At 44.5% G+C, this 11,122-nt stretch overlaps 6 protein-coding genes across 6 annotated transcripts; 2 read left to right on the top strand and 4 right to left on the bottom strand.

Moving 5' to 3' along the window:
* Positions 1-614: 614 nt before the first annotated feature.
* Positions 615-2,357, bottom strand: V1512DRAFT_262889 (uncharacterized protein). Its single transcript, XM_066916389.1, has 3 exons — positions 1,369-2,357; positions 765-1,312; positions 615-715 (listed from the first exon to the last, which is right to left on the bottom strand). Exons 1-2 carry the CDS (start codon positions 2,278-2,280, stop codon positions 1,073-1,075), a joined length of 1,152 nt encoding a protein of 383 aa, XP_066771736.1. The 5' UTR covers positions 2,281-2,357; the 3' UTR covers positions 615-715; positions 765-1,072.
* Positions 2,358-2,677: 320 nt separating this feature from the next.
* Positions 2,678-4,824, top strand: V1512DRAFT_253262 (uncharacterized protein; the record flags this gene model as incomplete). The annotated part of the gene is made up of 2 exons (XM_066914740.1): positions 2,678-2,992; positions 3,040-4,824. The coding sequence occupies 2 exons, from the start codon at positions 2,678-2,680 to the stop codon at positions 4,822-4,824; spliced, it is 2,100 nt and encodes a 699-aa protein (XP_066771735.1).
* Positions 4,825-5,278: 454 nt separating this feature from the next.
* V1512DRAFT_247759 (uncharacterized protein) lies at positions 5,279-5,685 on the top strand (the record flags this gene model as incomplete). Its single annotated transcript, XM_066914501.1, has 3 exons — positions 5,279-5,303; positions 5,356-5,420; positions 5,470-5,685. 3 exons carry the CDS (start codon positions 5,279-5,281, stop codon positions 5,683-5,685), a joined length of 306 nt encoding a protein of 101 aa, XP_066771734.1.
* Positions 5,686-5,725: 40 nt separating this feature from the next.
* Positions 5,726-6,327, bottom strand: V1512DRAFT_207704 (RmlC-like cupin domain-containing protein; the record flags this gene model as incomplete). Its single annotated transcript, XM_066913416.1, has 2 exons — positions 5,726-5,842; positions 5,893-6,327. 2 exons carry the CDS (start codon positions 6,325-6,327, stop codon positions 5,726-5,728), a joined length of 552 nt encoding a protein of 183 aa, XP_066771733.1.
* Positions 6,328-6,439: 112 nt separating this feature from the next.
* On the bottom strand, positions 6,440-8,288 carry V1512DRAFT_262882 (uncharacterized protein). The gene is made up of 3 exons (XM_066916388.1): positions 6,690-8,288; positions 6,590-6,642; positions 6,440-6,540 (listed from the first exon to the last, which is right to left on the bottom strand). The coding sequence occupies exons 1-3, from the start codon at positions 8,173-8,175 to the stop codon at positions 6,484-6,486; spliced, it is 1,596 nt and encodes a 531-aa protein (XP_066771732.1). The 5' UTR covers positions 8,176-8,288; the 3' UTR covers positions 6,440-6,483.
* On the bottom strand, positions 8,224-11,050 carry V1512DRAFT_262879 (uncharacterized protein). Its single transcript, XM_066916387.1, has 3 exons — positions 10,960-11,050; positions 8,628-10,909; positions 8,224-8,580 (listed from the first exon to the last, which is right to left on the bottom strand). Exons 2-3 carry the CDS (start codon positions 10,860-10,862, stop codon positions 8,464-8,466), a joined length of 2,352 nt encoding a protein of 783 aa, XP_066771731.1. The 5' UTR covers positions 10,863-10,909; positions 10,960-11,050; the 3' UTR covers positions 8,224-8,463.
* Positions 11,051-11,122: the final 72 nt, after the last annotated feature.

The following is an 11,122-nucleotide window of genomic DNA, read 5'->3' as shown; positions in this document are numbered from 1 at the left end:
CACAAATAAGTATATCTTTGTATCAGACCTTGCTCAAAAGCAGTCACGGCCAAGGCTTGAAGGAAGAGAGTTGTAAACCCTAAAACCCTAAACTATCCCTGAGCGAGCCGCAATGAACCCTGGTGCACCAAGCCGCACCAGTCCAGGTCCAAGGCGTAAGCCGCACGGATTCAATCCGTAACACAGAATGGTTGGAAGACGCTAATCGTGCCGCATTTAATTTGTCTGCACAATATGCCACAATGTAACAAGGCACAATTACTAAGACACTACGTAAAACAGATGTAAATGTACAAACGAATTTTATAACAATACAAGACTTTGCACTTGCGGTCAAGGAAGGGATACGCCCTTCCTTATATAACACTCAGACCGCAAGTGGGCACAACGACAAAGAAACAACTCGAAGTTCGTAGAACCTCTAAGAACACCAAAGAACAACTTACCGCAACTACCAAGAAGGGAAAGGGAAGAGCCAGGACCAGGCCGTAGAACATTCTAGCAACATACAGGACGCACGTGACCATACGTCCTAATCTAGTAGTTAGTACGCACACACAACCCTTACCCGTTTCATGACATCTGGCAACTAGAGGCAGGTTCTGAAACTTGGAACTTGGAACTTAGAACTGGGAAGCACGGTCCAGTATAGATACGGGACCCACTTGTGGCCGCCATAACATTCAACTTATAAACCCTAACTGTAAGGTCTGTACTGCGTCTCATTACTATGTAGACAGGACGACAAAGGTTGCAATAATTACTTGTACGGGTTTTGATACAATAAATTTTATGATTTCGGCTGACAGACGGTTTCGCTTGTAGTTAAAATACCAAAACAATCATCAAGGCATTAAGCACGTTTCAAACTTGTTTAGAATGGCAAAATCTGCTAATTCGTCTTCAATAATCTCGATTTTGAGTAGAGATGCGGGGTTGGCGGCCAGAAAATTTTGCACCCATGTAGAGTTGATCCGCCGATCTGCTGCGTGAAAGCTATACGATCTTGTCAAAACGATTAGGCATTTTAATCGTGCGCAACTATGTACTATTTGATGACATCAGTAATAAACTAATATACACGTTTATCACTATCCTCAAAATCGTTAATTTTCCGCGACATTTGACGAGAAATCAAAGTTATCTCCTTGCGATGATTTTGTTTTTCTTCATGTTCGGTATCAAACTGCAATAGAGACGTCACTGGCGACATATTTACCAAGGAGTTTTCGCTAGAATAAGGAATGATGTGAGGTCCACTGAAATTGTCAAATTCACTATTCACTCTTTCTAATCGCACAAAATCAAGTCGCTAGAAAGATAGATTTTAGTTTCATGAATATTTGAACTCGATTGCATGATGCTTACCAAACCAGATTTCTGCCGCTGTCCTGTCTCACAAACCTCGACTAAAATTGTCCGCCAGTCGCTATCCTCAACTTCCAGTGGAGGAACGTAAAATTCGAGCAGTTCCACTTCAATCCAGTCATTAAACCTTTGAGCTGCCTTTACGACTTCGGGCTTCAATTTCGCACTAGCCAACAACCGTCTTTCTGGCCTTCCTTTGCTATCGATATGGCTGTCATCGTTAAGTTTAACGTTAAATTCAATGGCTTCAATACCATTCGCGCTGGGTAAGATTTGCAGACCCCATACAAGTCGATAAGTTCCTGGAAAAACATGTACACTGCGAAAAACGTGTAACCACCATACCGGCGAAACAAGATTAAGCGATTTTCCAAATGAAGACTGGATGGATTTCTGAACTTGCCAGTAACTGTTTCTTTTCCATATAACTCCCCAGCCATCGTCAGCACAGTGAAACTGCCAAAGATTGTATAAAGCCAAATATAATGTGTGCCATGAATAACGTGGTTGCTGAGTTTTTATTTCAAGAGCAAGTCGAAATGCTTGATAGCCATATTTGTAAACAACTTTTGCCTTCCATAAATCAGCAGATGCATCGCGAATCGTCCAGCAGGTTCTTGTTAGAGCGGAGATGTCTTCAGCAGATAAGTGTTTGGCAATGTCAGAGAGCACATCTACTGGCAACTCTAAAACACGTGCAGGACCCATGTAATTCGGCACGGCTAATTTCTGTGTCTGCTTTGGTGGTTTCAGGTGTTGAGCAAATGGTCTATTGCTCACAGGATTAGATGACGATCTGATAACGTAGTATAGTATACCAAGAGGAGCTAGCACGGAAAGTCCAAAAAGGTACAAAGCAATTCCAACTAGAGTGACTACTACAGCGTTTTTAAATGTTTTTGTTGTACTCATGCGAACTGTTCCCAAAATGAGAGTGCGTATTAGAAACTGTTGCGACGCTGTACGCGCCTGTACAAACGGTACGTATGAGCTTGGGTGCGCACGCCATCCAGTGTCCAGGATTAGGGAACTGGTAGCATATAGTCACGTGATCGTAGCGTCACCGCATACTTTCCTAGTCGTGCCTGTAGTGCTTTACTATAACTGCTAATAATACAGTCATCGCATTGTCGTCGTCGGCACTATCGAAGTCATCAATACTTTCTATCACGGTCAAGCTGCTCTTTCTCCCCTTAAATTATTGAAAACAGCATTTTGGGCCTTCTTATTTTGTTGGGGCATTAGAGCGCTCGAAGCTTGTGCAGAATCATTACAATTGACTACGACTCATAGGGTAGATAAAGGGACCATGTCTGCCAAATTCAATCCTTCGACGACTACTGGTTTTCATTCTGTTAATTACAGTACAAATGCTGGTAAATTAGGAGTACAAAGTGCACTATCATCAGCAACACCACCACCCGTCGCTGCTTCTCCGGGCTCTGATTTGTCAAAGAATGTGACGCGTAAGAATGGAAGCTCAACAGCTACAGTTGCCACGCCTAGGAGTTCACAGTCGCAAAGATCTCAACACAAGAATTCATGGAAAAGCGGTCATAAATCCAAGCCGAATGTCAATGTTAATGAAGGATTTCCAGACGCGGAAGACGCGCTTAGTGAGCAGGTCAGCTAATAGTATGCTGTATATGTGCAAATTCCTAAACTTATTAGTATCCATATACTCCATTGCGTAATCGACGAAATCAGACCTCGCTTTCACACCTTTTGAACTTTACACTACCTCCTAGGGATGAAGGAAGTCATCGAAGGAACAATGCTCCATCGTGGCAAAGATCATCTTTACACACAGCTGACAAAGCTCATTTCGTCAATGCTAACTTTAGATTTGTGGTTGATCCTAATGGAGATTACAGGGTTCAAGCATTTGAGCCCGATGCAGTCATACCATGGTACTTGATTCTGCAAATTTTGGTGTCAAAGCATACGCAAGCAAGTAGCTGTCCAATATGTCTGACAAATGATCCCGTGGCATCACGTATGGCCCGATGTGGTCATATTTTTTGTCTACCTTGTTTGATGCGGCTGCTAGAGTCGGACATGATGACGACTACTGAAGGAGAGGGAAAGCCCAAGAAGAAGCGAAATAGTTGTCCGTTATGCCTTGAGAAGTTGTCTCTAAGTGATGCAAAGCCTGTAAAGTGGACGGAGTATCCTGGTGATGATTCTAGTGTTCCTCAAAGTGGCAAAGATGTTGTGTTAAGGCTAGTTATGCGCAAGTCTGGGAGCATCTTGGCACTGCCCCGAGACGGTGGCGAGCCTCCGGCAACAACACAAGAAATTCCGTGGTACTTCGCTGCTGAAGTTGCCAATTACGCGAGAGTTATGAAAGGCACAGAAGAGTATATGACGAAAGAGTTTGAACGTGAAATTCTCGAGCTTGAGTTCATGGAACAAGAAGATGGTGCCGTGTTTGGCGAAGATGGGGAATGGACTCATAAAGCCATCGAGAAAATTTTCGATTCTATGGAAAGTATGCGTGGAATGGAGAAAGCGCCGAAGCGACCGAACGATAAAAAGGTGGATCGGAGTCGGAATTTAGAGAACATCAGAACGGACAAAAATTTGGATAGAACTTTGACTACAGGATCCAGAGGATCAGCTTCTACCGGTCGATCGCAGTCAAGAAGTAGATCGGAAGCTAGATCTTCAAGTGATATTATATATTATTTTTATCAGCCGCGGGATGCATCGAATACATTTTTGTCAGCATTGGATATCAGAATTTTGAAAACAGCTTTTGGAAGTTTTGCAGCATTTCCTTCAACAGTTTTAGTGCGAGTAGAAAAAGTTATTGGGGATCAAGTGGTTGACGAAGATTTGCGCAAGAGACTGAAGTATTTAGCATACCTTCCAGCCGGGTGTCCGATAAGTATCTTAGAATGTGATTGGACAGATGTTATCAAGCCTGAAGTTTTGGAGCTTTTTGCAGAAGATTTAGAGAATCGGAAGAAGCAAAGAAGCGATAAGGAATTCAAAGAGGAACGAGCCCGTCAAAAGGCCATGAAGGAGGAGGAGAACTCGTATAAGAATTCGCGAAGAAGCGGTGGTGGGCACAACATTTTTGTTGATCCTGGTCTACCGGAAAATGCACAGCTTGGGGAAGGTTATACGCAAGGATTGCCTCTGGAGGATGCGTCGGTGTGGCCATCGCTAACTACGTCTGGCCATAGTACGAGTACGACCCCGTCTACATCGCCAGCTGCTCGTACCACAGTGTGGGGGACGCCAGTAATATCTTTTCCCAGTACTGAAGAAGCATTTGACGATGACTTCGAAGATGATGCAGAGAAAGATCGATGGGCCGGCTGGGATGATAGTAAGCTGTTCGAGCAAGAACAGCAAAGTGAAGACCCGCTGTCTGGTGCAAACAGTAAGAAAAAAAAGAAAAAAAAGAAATTGGTTTTGATGTCGACTGGTGGTGGTTGGCATTCATAGATTGTACAGATAATACAATTTGTACTGCACATATGCAAACTGCCGAATGTAGTAACAGTTGTGACGTCATGCAACAATTGGTAGAACTTATAGTACGAAAAAGCAAATACCCGCTATATTAAAGGTTTTTATGCTGTTTAAATACTAGATTCTCTGCTATTAAGCTATAAAAAGCATTCGGATTTTTATCGTAGTTTTTTATGTAGCTCATGAGTTCAGTGAGATGAGCTGATCGAGCATGAGGGTTGATAGTCTCTACGCATCAGATACCATCTTAAACTGACTTTTGCTTCAATATCTACGCACCTGGTTAGTATGGCCTTCCCGATGATATTTGTGTGCGGAGGTTTGTTATGTTCGATTTGACGGATAACATCGTCTATTAACATTTGCAAGGCACAAATTTCAATAAACATCTCGAAGGGTTCGAAGACATGCGACTTTATTGTCCACGATGGTATCGTTTAAAGTTGTGCTATGTAAGCGCAGATTAGCTAAAACAACCAAACAGTCACAACATTAGCGTGATAGCAGTCAAAGAGCGAGAGTTTTTTACGTTTTGTTTTGTGCCTGTGATCCCGACGAACTGGGGCGAAGTAAGTACAAGCATTAACAATGCTGGACAAGATTTAATCATTATCACAGGTACTTTTATGTACTATCTGTCCCTATCGACAAAGCACCTCTGTTGATCAGCTGAATGTGATTCGGGCACAGAATCAAAGTCAGCAACAGTCTCAGATGTCCAATTTGTACCAGCAGCAACAGTATGCACCGTTGCCAGTCGGACAGGGACCCGGTGCAGTAAACTATGAGTATTATCCACAGTCTAATCAGGCACGGGATCCGCAGTCAAAATAGTTGTGATTAATAAGTGCAAAAGTGTATATTGTTTTCTTATTCATTTTCGTAGAAGCCAGTCCCATTCTTGAGCAACTTTCTCGCCCACAAGTTGAACAAGTTCTGTTCTATTTGCCATAAAATTGTGGTCAGTGTATTCAAATCCTGGAATCACAACCTGTGAAAAAATATTAGCAGAAATAAAGCCGATGACTCAACAATACGCACTTCACTAATCAGACATTCCCCATCTTCAGGATAAACAAAACTGGCTTTATAATCGCCGCCTTCAACAATCCACTGTAACCGCTCTCCGTTTGCTACGTCATGCCCAGCAACGTAGGTTTCGACTGTGCCATCAGGATGGATCAGCACATAAGTCGCTCGTCCTTTATGAAGAACATGAATTGTTCGAGACTTGTTACGGTGAAACCGACCAATTGGAGTATACGGAGTCAACAGATAGTAAATTAAAGTCGATAGTGATCTGGTTAAATCTTTACCTTCGTCGTGAGGGTACGGATTCGGCATGGTCTCGATACTGCGGTCGGTCTCAACAAAGTACCCGCCCTCTATATGCGGAATCATCTTTAGCGTTGAAATCAGAGCAAGCGCTTCGGGTGATTCCTCGGACGCATTTGTAATTCCTCCCGGATTCGCCATTTTTATGTTGTGAATTTTACTAAATGCGGTTTGGATATCTTAGGTCCGAGCCGCAACTTTGTTGGACAATCGGTCCAGATACTCTATACACATGTCTTTTACAACAAAAACAAATTGGTACGAGATAAATTAAAAAAGCGCGTCTATTTACACTCTTTATAGCTCCGGATGCCTGATATGAGAAAGAACCGAGAACCGCATAAAGATTTCCAGCTATTTCAAAGTCAGTAGTTGCCGCGACACATCTTGTCCAGTTTCTTACCGTCGTAACCATCAAGGACAATATAATTAGCAAAATGATGACCCATGTAATTCCTGTCAATTGTCAGTCTAAACACCCGTGCATCATATAAAAATCCTACTTGACATGTTGGTTTCTGCAATCGAGTCTGCTAAAATATCAGCAAGATCAAGAAAAACCTTGACCCGCTGATTCAACACTTTCACCCGCTGCTTTAACTCGAGATATTCTCGAATAGCCATGTAAAAAGCATGCATTTCCGGCTCTTCTTCCCAAAAGAATTCAGGTATATCAAGCACACTGCTGCTCAGATTCACATCGACCCTGAGCGTAAATAGTCTGCCTTCAATCTTCATTATGTCCTCTCTTTTTATCGTTCCCAAGGACCCATGCAGCGCCAGTTGTTTCGGCATAGGCTCCATCTCCATCATTGTGATGTTCTCCATCTGCGTTTCAAAGAACGACAGCTTGGTAGACTGAGCAATGGCATGCGACATTGTAAGTTTGTGCTTGACTCCAGGAACTCCCCCATTTGCCCGCAGGGTTATAACATCGTTTGAAATTTGAGGGCTTTTGCTTGTACGTGAGTACTCAAACCGAAACTCTTCAGTTTCGCGGTCAGTTTCCGGGATCAGATGTTGAACCATGTTTAGCCTTGCGTCACTGTCTGCAAACGTAATATCAGCCAGTACGTCTCGTTCCTGTGTCTCTGTAAAATTCCAAAAGACCATGACACCGTATGCAAATATAAACAGCTCTGCTTTTTGTAAATACCCCGAATACTCGTCTCCACTATCATCAGACTTGTCAATCAGCGACACATCTTCTTCGGATTGAAGTCTGCCGCTGCGGATCCGACATCCAGCTCGACCCGGCACAAGAGGTAGCCAGTATGGGACATACAATGCCGCGTCCGGACTGCCTGCCGCAAACACTCGAGTCTCATTCACATTGTGGTTTCTGATCAGGAACGCATTGATCTTGCCCAACGAATACGTGTCGGCAGTCAAATAAGCAGTAACTCGGCGCATCTCACTTGTCCCGCCTGGTCCTGTTGATTGCCCTGCTGACACATCTTTAGTTGGCGTTACTGGAAGATAAATTATCTTGTCAAACTTGTACAGATCGTCACGCTCATCATCGTCGCTCCCACTTTCATCCTGTTCATCACGATACTCAGCCACCGGCCGTAAATGAGAAGTGTACTCTTGACGTCTACGCTGTCTTCGTCTATGTGCCAAATCATTTGACCGATCAGCAACCACTAATCGAGGGTCTCGAGGCTTGTGATTTGTCTGCAACGGCAGCTCTTCTGCCTGCCTGAGATCTCGTCTATACTGAGTATGAGATATCGATCTATCAAAACTCGAATACGGCGCAAAGTTTTGCGATGAATCTGGTGACTGTCTTCTTCTCTCTCTTGCCGATGCGATATCGCTTGTACCATGATTAAATAACAGGTTACTAACTGATATGTTGCTGTACTGGTTATGTCTTTGACCATTTTGGCGACTTCCACTTGATCCAGGATTTGAAGACCCCGAGTTCGCACGAGAATCTGTTACAAGGATCGATGGTGATCTATTTGGGTGGCGTCTTTGTTCCATATCTTTCAATCAGAGTGGTTTACTTGCTACCTCTCTTGGTTGGGACTATTCTAGTTTTACAGGCTCGAGCCGCACCATTCTTCTACTCCTTTAGCTGAATAAACAATAAAAAATGTACATAATGTCCGAATTTTCCTAGCAAAACAGTAAGAAAAACAAAAACAAAAACAAAAACAAAAAGTACAATTCAACACAAGAATGCAATGGTTGTTTTCACTGTATAAATGCCACTCCCGAATGCCATTGGCCAATATACCTACGATATCCAAAGTCTGCAATGCAACTTCCTCAAATAGCCAACGACGATGTTGGTAAACTGTTTGGAGCTACCCCCGTTCTTTCATTGGTTTCTTTAACACCTTCCGCTCGACATAATGGACATGTATTGCGCCCGGTCGTTAGCCACTGCTTTATTAGTTCATATACTATATCAAAATGCCAAGTGTACAGACCTCGTCAATGCAACCACGGTGAAACGTATGCCCGCATGTCTGTAGTTTTCTGCACTCGTCACCAAGCTCAAAGTCTGACAAACACACAAGACATCGCTCGCCGTTTAACTCTTGAGCTGCTATTTGCACGCCTCCGGATTTATCCACGTCTTCCTGTGTCGCTACAGGTGGCTTTGCAGGACCGATATAACTAGACAAAAGCATCATGTCTTCATACGTTGGTGAGTCTGTAAATAATGACGGCGTCGTGAGAATCGGATGATTTTCAGGGTACTGACCTCCGAGCACATAAATAATCCAAGAGCGCACTCCATTCGCAGTGCTTGTAGTGGAAGGTTCTCCTACATTTCCAGACTCGTCCTCCGTGTTGCGCCCATTCAAATGCAACCGTGAGTTGTCTTCTGCATCAGATTGATTGTCAACACCAGCCGTATGACGTCGACCGGGGGTCTCCAGAATATCTGCACCAGCCTCGTCTTCAGTGTAGTCCTCGTCACTGCTGTCATCATTCTCATTCTCATCCTCCTCTTCGTCGTCCTCGTCTAGTAATATGTCGTCATCAAAAAGCATCGTACTACTGCGCCTTTGCCGTGAACTGCTTGCTCCTTCTAGCACATCTAGACTGTCCTCCGATCGGCGCCGGCGTCTTCCAGCAGCAAGTCCGGTTGAACGAGAAAGATCGGTTGAAGTAGGCTGTATGCTGAGCATTGTTGCCGTGGTCTCATCCAGACCTCCTGCAGGGCCAGCTGCCGCACCCGGTCGAGAGTTGACTGATCGAATTCCAACAATGATCACCGGCACCATTCTTTGACCGTTATTTTCGCCACCACCACTATTTGAATTATTGTGGTTATCGTTGTCCGTTTGAAATCTAAACATTCGGAAAAAATTAAGCGGGGACAAGCCATCTTCTGTGGTCTGAGAGTCCGGGTTCGTGTCTGACGGTGCAGACTCGTTCCGCAGAGCTGCAGCTAATCTACCGTTCTGTAAAGCCCTTAAAAAACTCTCAAACGAGCCGTCAATAGCTTCAGTCGAGTCTGGATCGTCTTGGTTGTTGTTGTCATCTGTGTGATTGCCGTCCGCAACTTGGGCGTCGGCATCTGCGACAGGCGCAGCGCGCGATCGACGACGGCGGTGACTTGATCCTTGTGAAAATATGTTTGAACTTGAGTTTCCAATAAGGCTGGCGGCAGTGGCGGCCGCAGCAACAGACAGGAGACGTGAAAGCATTGCGGCTTGATCTTCGTTCGGTCTCTGTCTTGCAGTGCCAGAAGACGACAGCATGTCAGCAACTTCATTTGTATTAGTGTTTCTGTGAGATCTGGGGCGTATGTTTAAGTGTGGTCGAACGCTTGACCTATTAGGTGGGTCAAGAGGAGTTGGAGGTGGTACAGTCGTCGGCAATAGCGGAAGTGTGAATCCGGACCCAGTCGCCGTAGCTGTAGTCATGGCTGTGGATGGCCGAGGTCGTCGTCTCAAATACGCTGGTTCAGGCAAAAGAGAAGCATCATTTGATCTTGCCGTCGACGGCTCCGGCTCATTCCCCACGGCATCTTGTGAAGTACGCGCTGGATCCGAAGCAACAATTTCCGGTGCTGAGAAATTAAACGGTGTAGAGTATGATGCAACGTTGCCTAGAGTGCTTCGAACGCGAGACAGTCTGTTGCGGAAGAAGTTCGTAGTCGTTGAACGTCGATCAGTGTCAACAGGCAACAACTCATGCGCCCTGCGACGAAGAACTGAAGACGAGCCTGGACGGGAAACAGCACTGCTCGCACTCGGTCCAAAGATACGTGGGGTTGACGTTGATATAGGCCTTTCAGTTTGTTCACAATCAAACAAGGGAACGTCAGCATTAGTGTCTTCTGAATTAGAATGCGAAAACGGTGCAAAAAGGCTGGATGAAGCACGCTCGACAGTAGTGGCAGACAGAGCTGTAGTGTTTTGAACAGGATGTGACTGAGACTGTAAGAGTCCAAGACTTGATAAATGTCGCGATATTCTGCGAGTTCTTGTGCTTGGGATCGAAGAATGTTGTGGGGATGCCGATTGAGAGTTTGGCTTTGAGTCTTGTGACGCGATATCTGCAGCCATAGGGCGCGAGGTGGTATATGAATTTTCAGAGTCTGAATGAAGAACAGAACCAAACTGACGAGACTGCTGCCCAAATAATGATGATGAATCTGAGTTTGAGTCGCCAGCTGCAGCTGGTTGGGACGAATTTGCTTGCCCCATGTTACGTGAGCGACGATATCGTCAGTAGCAAAACACAGTAAAGGCTTCTATAGAATCGGAGTTAGATTGAATGACATTCGTTTTGAGGGTATCATACGCAAAAGCCCAATGTATTATAGCAAGACGTGATAGTCGTAGAACTTTGAATGAGAGAAGCGTTCGTGTTCTACGCAGGACTTGCTTGGATGAGTTGGTTGAAAGCATGACAAATAAACCTAGCCCTGGTCGATTTTGACTTTGACTAGAAGTCCTAACCCCGG

The sequence above is a fragment of the Lipomyces arxii genome (assembly GCF_038497795.1).
Source record: "Lipomyces arxii strain Phaff 12-163 unplaced genomic scaffold V1512scaffold_7, whole genome shotgun sequence".
In the NCBI taxonomy this organism is placed as follows: domain Eukaryota; kingdom Fungi; phylum Ascomycota; class Lipomycetes; order Lipomycetales; family Lipomycetaceae; genus Lipomyces; species Lipomyces arxii.
This window is presented reverse-complemented; position numbering and strand designations above follow the sequence as displayed.

Bases quoted from the DNA above. Each gene is read 5' to 3' on its own strand.
- V1512DRAFT_262889 (XM_066916389.1), bottom strand. From the start codon at position 2,280: ATGAGTACAACAAAAACATTTAAAAACGCTGTAGTAGTCACTCTAGTT. The intron at 1,313-1,368 runs GTAAGCATCATG...CTATCTTTCTAG, and splicing joins AGCGGCAGAAATCTGGTTTG to CGACTTGATTTTGTGCGATT.
- V1512DRAFT_262882 (XM_066916388.1), bottom strand. From the start codon at position 8,175: ATGGAACAAAGACGCCACCCAAATAGATCACCATCGATCCTTGTAACA. The intron at 6,643-6,689 runs GTAGGATTTTTA...GACAATTGACAG, and splicing joins TGCAGAAACCAACATGTCAA to GAATTACATGGGTCATCATT. The intron at 6,541-6,589 runs GTAAGAAACTGG...ACTTTGAAATAG, and splicing joins TGTCCTTGATGGTTACGACG to CTGGAAATCTTTATGCGGTT.
- V1512DRAFT_262879 (XM_066916387.1), bottom strand. From the start codon at position 10,862: ATGGGGCAAGCAAATTCGTCCCAACCAGCTGCAGCTGGCGACTCAAAC. The intron at 8,581-8,627 runs GTCTGTACACTT...CTAATAAAGCAG, and splicing joins ACCGTGGTTGCATTGACGAG to TGGCTAACGACCGGGCGCAA.